Raw genomic sequence first — 17,745 nt, 5'->3', positions numbered from 1 at the left:
TTTTCTCATAGTAGTACATTAAAGAATCTTCTGTGAAATTGTCAAGCCTATCGGAGAAAAACTCGGCAAGTTATGGGCCTTTATCTTTGCTTATCTCTTACTGCGAAGATATAAGAGCTCGGCACACAGGTCCAAGATTTCTGCTTCGATCGACTTGAAGACTTGACAAAACATTCTTGAAATGTTTCATTATGAAAGAATACAAATAAAAAAAAATGATTTTATGAAAATGTTACACCCTACGGGCTCCCTTGAGTAATAAATTGTTTCCATTGATTTTATAGACAAAAAACATTGAACGCGTTTTTCTCGAAAGCAGATTTTGAAAGTCCGTGTCCATCGTCATTCAAAAACTACCGAACCATTTTTTTTTAAATTTTGCACACACTTTATACATATATGAAACCAGACCCCAACGTTTTCCTTTTCCTTGTTTGTTACTTTGGGGAGGTTTTACAGCTACAAAATGGCGAATTTTTTCGTGAAAAATCGTAGTTTTCACTTTAAACAACCACCGAAAATTTAAAAAAAATTAAAAAAAAATCAAACAGAAACGTTGAGGTCTAGAAAAACATGCTGCTTTGATTTGTTGACTTCTTATCAGTCTGCGCTGAGATACAGTGGACACCGCAAATCATGATTTTTAAGAAGCGTTCTCAAAAATACCTCTTCACCGACTTATTTCTCAACATTTTTCCACGAAAAAATCACAAAATGTTGTTCGAATGATGCTTTTTATCATGCATAAAATTTGAATTTATTTTGTTGCACGATAACTCTGAAAAAAAATTCTCAAAAATGAATGGATGCATTCATATTTAACTGGTCGTGGGATGTCTGTGAAAATAGGTAACATGATAACAACACCATTTGCTGTTAGGTCTGAAGTGCCTCAAGGAAGTCATTTAGGACCGTTTATATTCTTACTCTATCTCAACGACCTCAAATTCACCGTCAAGTTATCATCCGCTGATGATTTCAAACTATTCATCGCATGCTTTCAGCAAACTCAATTGGATGCTTTAGCAAAATGGTGTCATGTCAACAAAATGGTACTGAATACCTCTAAATATTCTGTTATATCCTTTTTTTGATAGTGCTTAACAATTATATGACTACAATCTCTCGCAAAACGTTCTTAGACCTGAACCGTTTGTACAAGACTTTGGAGATATTATAGATAAAAAACTTGATTTCAAGAATCACGTCATTTAAGCAATATCAAAGGCTTCCAAACTCTAAGGTTTCATCTTTCGAATTGCCAAAAGTTTTCGTGAAGCTCTTTATTGTGCACTAGTCCGGAATATGCAGCAATTGTTTGGTCACCTCGGTAGCAATCTGTTCACAAATTTATTTATTAGCATATGTCGTTTATGTAATGGTTGCACCGATTAATTTTACTTTCATTTATCCCGAAATGCAATGAAGCAATTATTATTAATAATATCATTTATTTTACCCCGGCTTTAACCTTTTGGTCGTTCACCGGGAGCTAAAGCAATTGTTCCGTGATTCGTTATTTATATAGTTGTAGAGCTTGGGCAATTTTACAAGCAAATACCATACAACTAATTTGTAATGTAATTAAGTTCAATTGAAGCCTTGAACTGTACCGATCGTATATTGTAAATCTATTTGTATAAAAGATGAGGAGGTTTTATGCCTTTTGGAGAAAGAGATTGTAAATTTCTTCTCCAGAAAGCTTTTACCTGCTTCCAAATAAATAAATAAATAAATCCAAGAAAGACAATCCAATCTTCCATTGCGAGATATTCTTGCACGAAACTTCTTTATCGTTCCCTCAAGACAACTTGAAGTGGTGCCGCATGGCGGTCAGAATCTGATAGCTTTTCACTTGTGTCAATATGAAGCTAGTATGATTTTAAGTACAAAAAAAAAACGTAGATTATCGCGATAGAAGCTGAGTTTCTCAACAATTGTTGCGATGCATAGGTCATTTTACAGTACTTGTTCCGACATTTTAGGTTCTAAAATAATGACCCATGCACAAATCCGAGTTTTTAGTGTACATTATTCTAAACATTCCGTAAAAAAAACCTGTTGTAATTCAAATAGTGGGTTAAAGATGGCTTTCTCATTTTCATTTTCTCCTGTATGTTACAGCAGAAATTCCTCGAAATACTACAATTAAAAAAAGTTCAGAAAATAGTTTTGAATATTTCTGTTGCATAATACTACTACATTGATACACTACATTTGAATTTAAGTTAGTGAAAACCTCTTCAATCATATGTGAGAAAGTAAAGTGAGCTCCATTTTATCATATTTGGTTATTATTGCCGGTCCTTCCGGAACCGAAAGCTGGATAGTGACATTCGGTGCATTCAGCCATGCACTAATATGACCTACACATTTTACTTTACTATGGGGTGCCTTTTCAAAATTAGCCATATGGAAAAATGGGCAGAACTTAATCGTGAATATCTCGACTTGTATTAATGGTAGCAACATAATTCTTTCACCATTTCATCAAAAATATGATCAGGAATTTAGGATAATGTTTTGAACAGTGTGAGATAACCATAAACAACTCAAAAATAAGGTTTTCTCAAATTTTGAAAACAATGCGGAAAACTCTTTACTTTCGCTTGGGTTTTTCGCGCAAGGACGACGATTTTGAGGTAGTCAGGAATATATCGTCAACTGAATGCAAATAAAAGGGGAACCGTGGTGAAAATCGATCATTCGTTAGTAAATGAAATCGTTAGTAAATGGTTGTCGTTCTCGTCGCGTTGTCTCGCGAAAGGAAGCAACCCGACATTGGTAAAAAGAGCTCTTCGAAAGGGCAAACGAAAAAACGCCCAGCTGATGGGGACACTGATACAACGAGTTCCAAGAAGCTTTTGTCAAGCAACCAGTACTCCATTCTTCCGGAAGAGGGTTTAGAAAGGAAAGAGAAACTTCCCCCGTTCTATGTGAAAGAAAAATCGGAACATCTTATCACGGATATTACCGACCTTGTTAACAAAGGCCTTCAAGCATCGATCAGGCTGTGTTCTGATGGATACAAAATCACCTTTTCCTTCGACTCGTCATTTCAAAGCAGTGCAAAAATATCTGGAATTACGAAAAATGGAATACTTCACTCATGACATCGCTGCGAACAAGCCGTTCAAAGTGGTGTTGCGTGGGTTGCCTGAAATGGAAGTGGAGGCGTTGAAGCAAGCACTGGAAAATGTAAAATTGCTCCCAGAATCAATTTACAAAATCATGTGTCACAACAAGGAAGCCAAATATCGCGACCAGCTGTATCTGATCGATTTGAAACGTGGTTCAATCACTTTAGCCGAACTGAAGTCACTCCGCACACTTCACAATATTGCCATTTAGTGGGAGCGGTACAAGCCCGTACATCGTGATGTCACGCAATGTTCCAATTGTCTGAATTTTGGACATGGAACCAGAAACTGCCATATTCGGCCTCGATGCCTGAAATGCGGTGCTGACCACAAACCAGATGAATGCCAGATGGAAGAAGAAATAGAGATAGTTAAGTGTCATAATTGTGGAGGTGATCACTTGTCCACCAGCCGTACGTGCCCCAAGCGTAAGGAGTTCATCGATTTTCGTAAACGAACATCCAACAAGAATCAAACGAAACGCAAAAAGGAGGTGGAATTCGACATCAATTATTTCCCTCCCTTGAACCCTGTACTTCCCGATCTGCCATCAGCTCCGCAGCTATCAAATCAAAATCCGATGAATCCTACCCCTCCAGGATTTCGGTCATACGCTCAAGTGACAGGTGCTACCCAAACCGGTGACATGTTTTCCATGGATCAACTTGCTTTCCTTTTCCTTGAGTTGGATAAGCAAACCCGTGCTTGCCGTACAGCCCAAGACCAGGTGGCTGTTATGATGAGATTTTATTATAACCATGGACAGTTCTTCAATCCGAGTCCTTAATTGGAATGCCAGGAGTGTGGCACAAAAAAAAAACTGAAATTCAGCGAGTTCCTAGAAGCCGAAAAAATCGACATAGCTGCAATCACTGAGACGCATCTAAATCCAAATGTCCCTTCCTTCACGTTCGTCCGCTTAGATCGCACATCGTCCGGAGGGGGTGGTGTGGCGATAGCAATTCGTAAAGGGATTCCCTTTAAGCTACTGCCTAGTTTCAACACAACGACCATCGAAGCGCTTGGCATCATAGTTACAACATCAATCGGTGAAATAGTGTTTATAACAGTTTACTGTCCTAATCAGTTCAGTGCCCGTGATAACGGGAGCAATCAGTTCCAGAATGATCTCCAGAAGCTGACACGCAGAAATACCAAATTTATTATTGCTGGTGACTTAAATGCTCGTTCCGGTTCCTGGGGCTGCACAACGACGAACAGAAATGGCAAAATTCTCCATGAAGATGCTCAGTGCGGACATTATATCATCGCAAATCCGGATGAACTCACGTTTTACTCACATGTGGGTGTTGGATCTACGCTCGAGCTATTTCTGACAAACACGGTCATCGGTTTATCTATTCCGGAAACAAAAACTGCACTATCGTCTGACCACCTTCCGGTGGTGTTGGAGATCGGTGCTGAATACGTTCGTTCCCGTAGTTCCCGTAAAAACTTTCATCGTGCTAACTGGGACCGGTTGGTAAATCACATCGAAAGCCGCATTGATGATACCACTTCCATCGAGACCTGCGAAGACGTCGACAGAATATTAGAAAGATTTACCAAGTTAGTGCAGGAATCTGAGGATCTACATGTTCCGGTGGTGCCGATCACACCTAAGTTTATCCAGCTCGATCAGAAAACTAAACAATTGATCTCTCTAAAAAATTCGCTGAGGCGTCAGTATCAGCGAACTCTGAATAACAGCCGAAAAGTTCTTTTCAAAACATTATCTCGGATTGTAAAAATCAGACTGGAAAAAATTCGGAATAGGAAATTTTCACAAGATATTAAACATCTTCCGGACTACTCTCGTCCCTTCTGACGGCTGGCCAAGGTACTGAAAGAGAAGCCCAAACCGATTCCTCCATTAAAGGATAATGATGCTTTGCTCATTACTCCCTTAGAAAAGGCAAATTCAATTGCTCTACACTTTAAATCATCGCACTGTCTCGGTACCAATATCGTCAGTCCGAAAGAAGACTTAGTCCAGGAGTCAATCTTGCACACTGATCGTGCTACCGTCGAAGTTTCCCCCGAAGCCCGTATTACCGTTGATGAAATAAAAAAAAACATCAAGTTTACTCGAAATATGAAGGATTTGATGGGCTTTTTAACGTTGTCCTGAAAAAACTGGGTCCCAAATCTTTGGAGTTGCTCTGTAAAATTTTCAATATTTGCTTCGCCTTGAGCTATTTCCCGTCGCAATGGAAACTTGCAAAAGTTGTTCCTATCCTCAAGCCCGGAAAAGATCCGACATCACCGTCAAGCTATAGACCAATTAGCTTGCTATCTTCACTCAGTAAACTGTTTGAACGCTCCATCTACAGTCGCATTCTAATGCATGTGGATGATCACCGCATTCTCCCGGATGAACAATTCGGCTTCCGTAAAGGTCACTCGACAGTGCACCAACTGCTCCGTGTGACAAATGAAATCAACCGTAACAAAACCGTCTCTAAATCAACCATAATGGCCTTCCTGGACATCGAGAAGGCTTTCGACAGTGTTTGGCGTAATGGTCTCATTCACAAATTGGTTACCTTCAACTTTCCAATGTATCTGGTTAAAATAGTTAACAGTTACCTGAAACAGCGCAACTCCCGAGTGTTCCTCCAGGGAACGTTCGCTGACGAGTTCGACGTTCCAGCCGGAGTCCCCCAGGGAAGCATCCTTGGGCCTGTGCTGTACAATATATTCACTGCCGATGCCCCCGTTCTTCCTCGGAATGGGAAACGTTCATTTTTCGCCGATGATTCATCGTTGTCGTACAGCGGCCGAGTGGTCAATCAACTAATAAGCAATCTTCAGAAAGGAATCGACTGCTACACCAGCTACCTGTCGGACTGGAAGATTCGCGTGAATGCTTCCAAGACACAGGTCATCATCTTCCCACACCGGAACACGCAGTGGTTGCTAAATCCACCGAAAAACATCCTGGTCCAAGGAGTGAACATCGCATGGTCAGCCTCAGTACTATGCTTGGGGCTGAACATGGATGCCAAATCTCTTTACCGACACCACGTTGGGCAAAAAAGCTTGCTCTTGCTTAAAAAGCTCTACCCGTTAATAAATAGGAAGTCGAAACTGTCCATCATCAACCGTCTTGCAGTATACATGCAAATCGTCCGTCCGATGCTGCTGTATGCATCGCCCATTTGGATGAACTGTGCTCCAACACACAGGAGAAAAGTTCAAGTGATTCAGAATAAATATCTTCGGATGATACTCCAGGTCCCGCTGTCCACGCGAATCTCGGATATCCACGAACTGGCCAACATCAAAATGATCAACGAACAAATGGTTGAAGTCTACAATCGCTACCAGCAAGCAGCAAGTGTATCTGAATATCACATCATTCGTGAATTGTTTTCTTAGGTCTTATATTAAATTCGTAGGTTATCAAATTAAAAACATCAACTACAAAGTTAAAATGTAAACTAGCAAACTGCAGAAAATCACAAATTTGTTAAAAACATTACTACAAAAACTGAGATGGAAAACCAATTGTTGAATCCCTCTATATGTAAAATAGCACATTGTAAAACGTCAAACTGTTTTAATAAAAAAAATCATTTTATGTAAAAAAAATCGATCATTTCTTTTCGAGCGTTCGATGGAAGCAGACGTCGTGGGAGTTAAACCATCTACCAGCAGCGACGGAGAGTGCACCTTCTGCGTACTTAAAACCTCAAACGCTCAGGTCGCAACTCTCATTTGCTTTTCGGTAGTCGTAACGAGAAGTTCAAGTTTCAGATTTTAGTTCCGCAATATAGGTTTAGAATTCAGAGCCTGCGTTCTGAAACTGGATTCTGGAACTGTATTCCGGAACTGATTTGAGTTTCGAAATTGCAGTTCTAGAATTGAAATTGGATTCTGAGCCTGTTATTGGTTCTAAATTTAGTTCTTGAACTCAGGGTCCAGTTCTTTATTCCAGACTTCTTCTATTCGGTTCTTTTTAGAACCATAGCAATATTCCCCAAGAATTATGCGGAATTTTACTTTACTGTACTCTATACAACCCATTCTGGTAGTCATGGCGAAAAATCGTCTTCAAGTTTCAGAGCTTAGTTCCGGAATATGGGTTTAGAATTCAGAGTCTGCGTGCTGAACTAGCTCAACTCGTCACTCTCCATCACGAACGCTCTCATAAAAAGTTCTTTTCAGAGCCACTATTATTTTATTATAAAGAGCTATACTGCTTATTTCATAATATTTAATTGCGTTTCAGAATGTTTAATGTAACTAATCTGTAATTTAGTCTAGTCACGACGTATTCACGACATCCAGTTATGTCTCTGACATTACACACCCGTCCTTTTTTTTACGATTCTCTATGACGATTTAAGTTTAAAAAAAAAACATGTACCGGTAGTCGGACTTGGGTAAAATTCAGCAAATAGTTCATGGGATTATCTATGGTTTATTCGGTTACAGTGTCTCATGGTCTGCAAACTAGAGAAAATCATTAGCCAATATAATGAGGTAGCTTATGAACAAAGTATTCCTGAAATTGACGTTTTCATACTGCAAAGCACCCTATCTCCGGAACAAGGGGTTTGATCCGAATGAAAATTAGGATATTCTTATGGCATCCTAAGAACTTCCATCTCCGAGAAAAGTGAGTGACATTATTTTCACATTTTAAGTGCATATCACTATGTAACTCCGGAACCGGAAGTCGAATGCAAATGAAATTCAGAAACTTTGTATAAGACCGTGAGACCTTTCATTTGAATCTAAGTTTGTGAAAATCGGTTCAGCCATCTCCGAGAAAAGTGAATGATATTATTTTCACATTTTAAATGCAATATTTTCACATGTTTTGGTGCCTATCACCCTGTAATTCCGGAAGCGGAAGTTGGATTCATATAAAATTCAGAAACTTTGTTTTGGACCGTGAGATTTTTCATTTGAATCTAAGTTTGTGAAAATCGGCTTAGCCATCTCCGAGAAAAGTGTGTGACATTATTTCCACATTTTTTATGCATATAACTTTGTAATTCCGGAACCAGAAGTCGAATCCGAATGAAATTCAGGAACTTTATATGGGACCGTGAGACCTTTCATTTGAATCGAAGTTTGTGAAGATCGATTTAGCCATCACCGAGAAAAGTGAGTGACAATATTTGTCACAAACACACACACACACACAGAAACATTTGCTCAGCTCGTCGATCCGAGTCGAATGGTCGAATGGCTTTGGTTCAAAATTCGGTTTTTGCAGTGACCTATAACCTTTCTATATGAGAAAGGCAAAAACAATTGATACCAGAATTAGCCAAATCGATTCATTATCAACGAAGATACAGTCATTTGAAAATAACTTTACGAATGTTTCTGAGTCTTGGCGTTTGGAGTGTTAATGGCTATCCTTTTTGACTTTCTCTATAGACAGTTTATGTATTTGTTGAAAAAAAACTAACTCTCTATCAGAGCCCCAGAGATCCCTAGTGTTTTATGACACTCTACTTAACTCGACGAGAATGGAAAATGTTTGTGTGTAATGTATGAAAGTGTCCTTTTTTACGTATTATCCATCCGCTCAATTTTTTTCGGAGATGGATGAAGTGTTATCTTAACGTTTTCTTTTCAGTACCCCACATTTTGTTGGGACCAAGAGACATTTAGTTTGAATCGAAGCTTGTGAAAATCAGTCAAGCCATCTCCGAGAAAATGGATTACACACATACACAGACATTTTACGTACAAGACGAACTGAGTCGAGTGGTATATGAATCTCGGTTTAAAAGTCGAGTTTTGCTGTGATTGCATAACCTTTTTATATGAAAAATTAAAAAACGTAGATACGCATTGAAAAAAACATTCCTTATGTTTACAAAACGGAGTCAGTTGAAGTATAAATGGTATAAGTTTTTCAGCTCAGATTTTTCCCTTAAACACAAAACGCTAAAAAAGAAGGAAATATAATAAAATCAAAACCAATAAAAGGTAAATCCAAAACAAGGCAACAACCTTATAATGATCACACGTGGGATGAAGAATTCACTTCTTAGTTTCTACTGATCTGCAGGTCGTTCGGTATCTTTACTGGAATGCAAAATATTTTCATCTGGTATCTAAATCCTTTGAAGGGTAGAATGTAGGTTTTTGTGTGCATTTTGGCAACCCCGAATCGTTCGGTATTCTTTCGGGGGGATACAGACAGAATCATTTACTTCTTGTCTCTGTTCGGTGCTATCTTTTACCTTCATCTGCCCCGGAGTGGTTCAAATCCCCGAATAAATAAGGGAAACTGTCACTTTAAATAAATCTGCTGTGATTCCTATACTTTTCGATCCTTTGTTTCGACAACGCTGTTGATAACAACAACGAACTTATCGACCTTGCGGTTCGATTAATCCGAGTTTATTCCGAAGGAAACCGGGGTCAAGCCATACATTGTTCAACCATCACGGGTCACACTATACTGACAACAATTCCCAAAAGCACCGGACGATAAGACCAGCTGGGAAATCAAGATTTTCCTTTACTCAAACCGGTGATTTTTGTCCACTCTGCCGTAACAATTAGGTTCGAACTTTGCTAGCTCAAGCAAATTCATTTCAAGTTTTTTTAATGGCAGGAGATGGAGCTGATGATGATGAAACTTCCCTCCAAAAAATCGTCGTCTCCAGCTAACTAATGTGCTCAATCTCGCGAATCCTGCCATACCTAGGCAACACAGGCAAGTTCACGAAGACTTTGCCAATTATTCGAATACGCTCGATTGTGTTTCAATTCCAAAATGTGAGCAACTTTCCGAACGTCTAATGTATATGAAAATTCACCATTATTTAAGTTTGTGAAAGCACGCTAATCAGCATTTCGACAGCTTTGAAAAGTCACTTTCGGCAGTCGTGCGAAAACTTTGTCTGCAAACGATCGGAGAAGAACTTCAAGAAGAAGCCCGGCAATCGTTCATCCTGTCTGCCTGTCATTCATCAGCAGGCCCCACCCCGCGCTGGCACAGGTATTGGGCTCAAAACAAGTCGTCGTCGTCGTCGTCATCGGTGAGAACGAAAAAGCGCGAAAGAACTCTGGCAGATCAATTTCTATAAATGGCTGCGGCGCCGTTTGCTCGGCATGTGATTCCGTCGAGTGCTGACAAGGCGAAACGAAACCATGAATGTGAAATGACATTTTTGCAGGAAAAACAACGGTGTTATTTTGTTGTTTTGAGTTCTGAATATTCTGAACCTCCAAGATATATTATAATGTATTTGATTTTGCCAAGTAAACATGCCATTGAAATGCTCGGCTCCAAGCAGGAACAAAAAAACTTTAATATCCGACTCAACACCAGAATTACACATTGAGCTACCCGGAGCATAACAATTTCCCAATGGCAACGGCTGCCTGCCCATCGAATTGTTGTGGGTAATTCCGGCATTCCTATTTATCCCACTGTGAATTCGTTTCCGAAAGATAAAAGTTTGCGGAGAAGTTCAATATTCCAGTCGTGCAGATGGAAAGCTAATTAAAATAAATAAACCTCGCCGAAAAGCATTCGTTCGTTCGTTCCGAGAATCGGAAAATAATGTAGTCTAACACCCGCTCTCGCTTACTCGCCTCCAACGTCATGTAATAAAACCAGAAAACAGCGACCATCTCGCGAAATAAAAGGACGCTTAAATAGCCCATTGAACTGACAGTGACATACCGCCGCGTTAGTTATATCTCCGTCGACGTCCGAAGAAAGACAGAACCACAAAGAAGAGACCATAAAATCATGACGGCGATTATGGCCTAAGTGTCAATAAAGTCTGCTGCCAACGACGTTAACGGCTGCGGGAAAGGTACTCGCCGTTACGACAATGAAGATGATGATGATGGCCATGATGATAGGGAAATATGAATATGTCAGGTGGGCGTGATTTGACGAAAGCGTGTAGGAATTCGCAATGTCTTTCTTGTCTTTCTTGTCTTTCTTGTCTTTCTTGTCTTTCTTGTCTTTCTTGTCTTTCTTGTCTTTCTTGTCTTTCTTGTCTTTCTTGTCTTTCTTGTCTTTCTTGTCTTTCTTGTCTTTCTTGTCTTTCTTGTCTTTCTTGTCTTTCTTGTCTTTCTTGTCTTTCTTGTCTTTCTTGTCTTTCTTGTCTTTCTTGTCTTTCTTGTCTTTCTTGTCTTTCTTGTCTTTCTTGTCTTTCTTGTCTTTCTTGTCTTTCTTGTCTTTCTTGTCTTTCTTGCCTTTCTTGTCTTTCTTGTCTTTCTTGTCTTTCTTGTCTTTCTTGTCTTTCTTGTCTTTCTTGTCTTTCTTGTCTTTCTTGTCTTTCTTGTATTTCTTGTCTTTCTTGTCTTTCTTGTCTTTCTTGTCTTTCTTGTCTTTCTTGTCTTTCTTGTCTTTCTTGTCTTTCTTGTCTTTCTTGTCTTTCTTGTCTTTCTTGTCTTTCTTGTCTTTCTTGTCTTTCTTGTCTTTCTTGTCTTTCTTGTCTTTCTTGTCTTTCTTGTCTTTCTTGTCTTTCTTGTCTTTCTTGTCTTTCTTGTCTTTCTTGTCTTTCTTGTCTTTCTTGTCTTTCTTGTTTTTCTTGTCTTTCTTGTCTTTCTTGTCTTTCTTGTCTTTCTTGTCTTTCTTGTCTTTCTTGTCTTTCTTGTCTTTCTTGTCTTTCTTGTCTTTCTTTCTTGTCTTTCTTGTCTTTCTTTCTTGTCTTTCTTGTCTTTCTTGTCTTTCTTGTCTTTCTTGTCTTTCTTGTCTTTCTTGTCTTTCTTGTCTTTCTTGTCTTTCTTGTCTTTCTTGTCTTTCTTGTCTTTCTTGTCTTTCTTGTCTTTCTTGTCTTTCTTGTCTTTCTTGTCTTTCTTGTCTTTCTTGTCTTTCTTGTCTTTCTTGTCTTTCTTGTCTTTCTTGTCTTTCTTGTCTTTCTTGTCTTTCTTGTCTTTCTTGTCTTTCTTGTCTTTCTTGTCTTTCTTGTCTTTCTTGTCTTTCTTGTCTTTCTTGTCTTTCTTGTCTTTCTTGTCTTTCTTGTCTTTCTTGTCTTTCTGGTCTTTCTTATCTTTCTTGTCTTTCTTGTCTTTCTTGTCTTTCTTGTCTTTCTTGTCTTTCTTGTCTTTCTTGTCTTTCTTGTCTTTCTTGTCTTTCTTGTCTTTCTTGTCTTTCTTGTCTTTCTTGTCTTTCTGGTCTTTCTTGTCTTTCTTGTCTTTCTTGTCTTTCTTGTCTTTCTTGTCTTTCTTGTCTTTCTTGTCTTTCTTGTCTTTCTTGTCTTTCTTGTCTTTCTTGTCTTTCTTGTCTTTCTTGTCTTTCTTGTCTTTCTTGTCTTTCTTGTCTTTCTTGTCTTTCTTGTCTTTCTTGTCTTTCTTGTCTTTCTTGTCTTTCTTGTCTTTCTTGTCTTTCTTGTCTTTCTTGTCTTTCTTGTCTTTCTTGTCTTTCTTGTCTTTCTTGTCTTTCGCAAGGTGGATTTAACAGTCCAACACAATCAGCTAATGCAATGATGAAACAAAGGTGAAACGTAAAAAAATTATTGCTAATTTTATTTGTCAGGATCGTTGACTCAGAATAACCATGAAATTATCCTGATCGCCTAATCAGCTGCGAAGATTATCGAAAAAGAAGTTCAATTTCCGCTTTGGGGCGAGGTACCCTGATTCTTTTTTTTTGTATCATTTTATAACATTTTCAACTCTTTGTGTCTATTACTTTTCTTGCCAGATTTACATTTCCTTTTCGATTTTCTTTTGTTTTAGAAATCGGCTATGCTTTCCTTGTCTTTATAAATACCATAACCTTTCGTTTATTTGGTTTTTCTTGTATCTTTTATCTTTTATTATTATTGTTCCATAGACCGTTTCGGAATGAATTTCATTTGATCATTTTTTTCTTTCCTTTCCTTCGTTTGCTTCCTTCTATCTTCCATTGTACCTTTTAACCTTAACCATTTTACCATTTTACCATTTTACCATTTTACCATTTTACCATTTTACCATTTTACCATTTTACCATTTTACCATTTTACCATTTTACCATTTTACCATTTTACCATTTTACCATTTTACCATTTTACCATTTGACCATTTTACCATTTTACCATTTTACCATTTTACCATTTTACCATTTTACCATTTTACCATTTTACCATTTTACCATTTTACCATTTTACCATTTTACCATTTTACCATTTTACCATTTTACCATTTTACCATTTTACCATTTTACCATTTTGCCATTTTGCCATTTTACCATTTTACCATTTTACCATTTTACCATTTTACCATTTTACCATTTTACCATTTTACCATTTTACCATTTTACCATTTTACCATTTTACCATTTTACCATTTTACCATTTTACCATTTTACCATTTTACCATTTTACCATTTTACCATTTTACCATTTTACCATTTTACCATTTTACCATTTTACCATTTTACCATTTTACCATTTTACCATTTTACCATTTTACCATTTTACCATTTTACCATTTTACCATTTTACCATTTTACCATTTTACCATTTTACCATTTTACCATTTTACCATTTTACCATTTTACCATTTTACCATTTTACCATTTTACCATTTTACCATTTTACCATTTTACCATTTTACCATTTTACCATTTTACCATTTTACCATTTTACCATTTTACCATTTTACCATTTTACCATTTTACCATTTTACCATTTTACCATTTTACCATTTTACCATTTTACCATTTTACCATTTTACCATTTTACCATTTTACCATTTTACCATTTTACCATTTTACCATTTTACCATTTTACCATTTTACCATTTTACCATTTTACCATTTTACCATTTTACCATTTTACCATTTTACCATTTTACCATTTTACCATTTTACCATTTTACCATTTTACCATTTTACCATTTTACCATTTTACCATTTTACCATTTTACCATTTTACCATTTTACCATTTTACCATTTTACCATTTTACCATTTTACCATTTTACCATTTTACCATTTTACCATTTTACCATTTTACCATTTTACCATTTTACCATTTTACCATTTTACCATTTTACCATTTTACCATTTTACCATTTTACCATTTTACCATTTTACCATTTTACCATTTTACCATTTTACCATTTTACCATTTTACCATTTTACCATTTTACCATTTTACCATTTTACCATTTTACCATTTTACCATTTTACCATTTTACCATTTTACCATTTTACCATTTTACCATTTTACCATTTTACCATTTTACCATTTTACCATTTTACCATTTTACCATTTTACCATTTTACCATTTTACCATTTTACCATTTTACCATTTTACCATTTTACCATTTTACCATTTTACCATTTTACCATTTTACCATTTTACCATTTTACCATTTTACCATTTTACCATTTTACCATTTTACCATTTTACCATTTTACCATTTTACCATTTTACCATTTTACCATTTTACCATTTTACCATTTTACCATTTTACCATTTTACCATTTTACCATTTTACCATTTTACCATTTTACCATTTTACCATTTTACCATTTTACCATTTTACCATTTTACCATTTTACCATTTTACCATTTTACCATTTTACCATTTTACCATTTTACCATTTTACCATTTTACCATTTTACCATTTTACCATTTTACCATTTTACCATTTTACCATTTTACCATTTTACCATTTTACCATTTTACCATTTTACCATTTTACCATTTTACCATTTTACCATTTTACCATTTTACCATTTTACCATTTTACCATTTTACCATTTTACCATTTTACCATTTTACCATTTTACCATTTTACCATTTTACCATTTTACCATTTTACCATTTTACCATTTTACCATTTTACCATTTTACCATTTTACCATTTTACCATTTTACCATTTTACCATTTTACCATTTTACCATTTTACCATTTTACCATTTTACCATTTTACCATTTTACCATTTTACCATTTTACCATTTTACCATTTTACCATTTTACCATTTTACCATTTTACCATTTTACCATTTTACCATTTTACCATTTTACCATTTTACCATTTTACCATTTTACCATTTTACCATTTTACCATTTTACCATTTTACCATTTTACCATTTTACCATTTTACCATTTTACCATTTTACCATTTTACCATTTTACCATTTTACCATTTTACCATTTTACCATTTTACCATTTTACCATTTTACCATTTTACCATTTTACCATTTTACCATTTTACCATTTTACCATTTTACCATTTTACCATTTTACCATTTTACCATTTTACCATTTTACCATTTTACCATTTTACCATTTTACCATTTTACCATTTTACCATTTTACCATTTTACCATTTTACCATTTTACCATTTTACCATTTTACCATTTTACCATTTTACCATTTTACCATTTTACCATTTTACCATTTTACCATTTTACCATTTTACCATTTTACCATTTTACCATTTTACCATTTTACCATTTTACCATTTTACCATTTTACCATTTTACCATTTTACCATTTTACCATTTTACCATTTTACCATTTTACCATTTTACCATTTTACCATTTTACCATTTTACCATTTTACCATTTTACCATTTTACCATTTTACCATTTTACCATTTTACCATTTTACCATTTTACCATTTTACCATTTTACCATTTTACCATTTTACCATTTTACCATTTTACCATTTTACCATATTATTCTTCCGTCCAACTGTCGCCAGTTCTTTTCTTACTTTTTGCCTTTTTCGGCCTTCCATATTCTCGTTTTCATTCTTCCTGCAATTTCTATTGTACCTTCTTGCTTCTGCAGGTAATTGTTTTATTTTATTTTTATTGCTATATTTTATTTGCTATTATTTTAAATCATGTGAAGATATATCTAACTTGCTTGGCTTTGTATTCCTCTCTGTATTTTTTATGTTGTCTTAACGTTCCTGTTTCATAGTTGATAAATTATAATTCAAACTAACTTCCGGTGGTAAGAATTTTATGTAGTTTTTTAACAATAATTAGCCTGCTTACAGTAAACTCTGATTATTATTCCAATAATTCCGAAAATTACAATTCGTGTTGTTTGCGTTCGCAAATATTGTATTTCACGTCATCAATCGGATAGGATAGGAAAATTTCAATTTCAATATTTTATGAATTTACATCTATTTTTATGCATATATTTGGAGCTGGCAATTAAACTTAAGTTTTCTTTAAAAATCTGTAAATTTCAATAAAATTGAATCACAAAACTAACCGTTTACTAAAAGATACACTTCTATTCGTTGAAAATTCAATGCAGTTTAGCTTTGCATCGATGATTGTTTTCAATCAAACTTTCGATTCAACCCATGGCTTTACCATGTTACTGTTAATTTACATGTCGTGTGAATTTTATTGTTTTTTCCTGTGTTGTTTGTGATTATTTCGAAATGTTATTTGTTGTCAAGAGGAATGTTTTTTTGATTATATTAAAGGGGGGTGAGTATAAAGTGAAGAGTTAGAACATCAATTATCGTGGGTAATTTCGAGAAAAACTGTAGAAGTTTCATTTCTTTAAATTTAATTGTTAAAAAAAGTCGATTTGGCAAGCAAATTGAAGTTGTAGCAGGTAAGGTTAGCTGCCAGTTAGTACCTAAGGCCTCTCCTGATTAATGAATCTTTCAACTTTTGAATAATGTGTTGAAATACGATTTTTTTTAAATGAAATTTAAAGTAATGCATTCATAAGGACTCGCAACGAATTACTTCCGTATTCCATTCAGCTCGTTTTGTAGCGTAATGACACTTAGCGAAATAATCTAATCAAACTCACCTGAAAACTATGGTTCGCATTTTTGGTGCTGCACTCAGCAAAACACAAATTGGAGAGATCGATTTCATCGAAGAGTTCACTCTGCAAGTAGAGAAGAAGAAAAAGAAGAAAAACGGAACATGAATGATAGAAATTAAATCAATTATGATCCTCTGGCAGCATTCATTCGAATACCGCCAGGAAGGACGGCTGATGCCAAGCAGCGAGCAGCACGTATAAACCACTCGTAATATCCTTTTAGTTATGATTCGCATCCAGCTGCCAATGAACCGGAAAAGTTGGCTACAGCTGAGCTCAACATGGTTCTGTTAATTGCGAACCCATTTTTGACATTAAGTGTTACGACCCAGTCTGCCAAACGGACGTAAGTACCATTTACACGACAGATTCCAAATTAATTATGGTCCCAATCCCGAGCTTGTTCTTGCTTTAGGGAGTAGTAAAAGATGACGATCCTTGTTAGTACGTATGTTTTTGACTATTGGGTGAAATGAAATTCTATGCATGGGCGTGTGAGTGTGTTTCGTGATTGGTCATTCGGATTGTTGTAACCCGAAGCAGTATTGCTGATTGCTAATTGGAACGAAAGTTCATTGAGTTGGAGCCCCACCCGTACTTATCTAAACGGTACAACTCGAACACTCATCTGAAAATCTATTAAGCCATTAGGATCCGGAATGTAAAATAAATCTCCAATATTGGGGTTGCTGTAACACTTGCATCGTTTGTTGAATGATCTGAATAAAACGGAATAAAACGTAATGGTTTCTGGCCCATTGACAAAGCTTCCATCGAATTCATCTTCCATACCAATTGAAATAATATTCTCTTGCATCGGTTTCTTGTTTACAGTTGGAAATTTTAAATGCCA

The 17,745-nt window shown here is 36.1% G+C and overlaps 1 protein-coding gene across 1 annotated transcript in view; it reads right to left on the bottom strand.

Annotated features, from left to right (window-relative positions):
- The window catches only part of LOC131430731 (diacylglycerol kinase eta), a 311,690-nt gene that overhangs the window by 197,864 nt on the left and 96,081 nt on the right, over positions 1 to 17,745 (bottom strand). Inside the window, exon 3 of the mRNA XM_058595923.1 lies at positions 16,875 to 16,955. Within this exon, the coding sequence (XP_058451906.1) occupies positions 16,875 to 16,955 (81 nt within the window). The remainder of the gene's footprint in view (positions 1 to 16,874; positions 16,956 to 17,745) is intronic.

This window comes from Malaya genurostris, chromosome 2, assembly GCF_030247185.1.
Source record: "Malaya genurostris strain Urasoe2022 chromosome 2, Malgen_1.1, whole genome shotgun sequence".
Taxonomy (NCBI): Eukaryota; Metazoa; Arthropoda; class Insecta; order Diptera; family Culicidae; genus Malaya; species Malaya genurostris.
The sequence above is the reverse complement of the archived record's forward strand: the minus strand, read 5'-3'. Positions and strand labels throughout refer to the sequence as shown.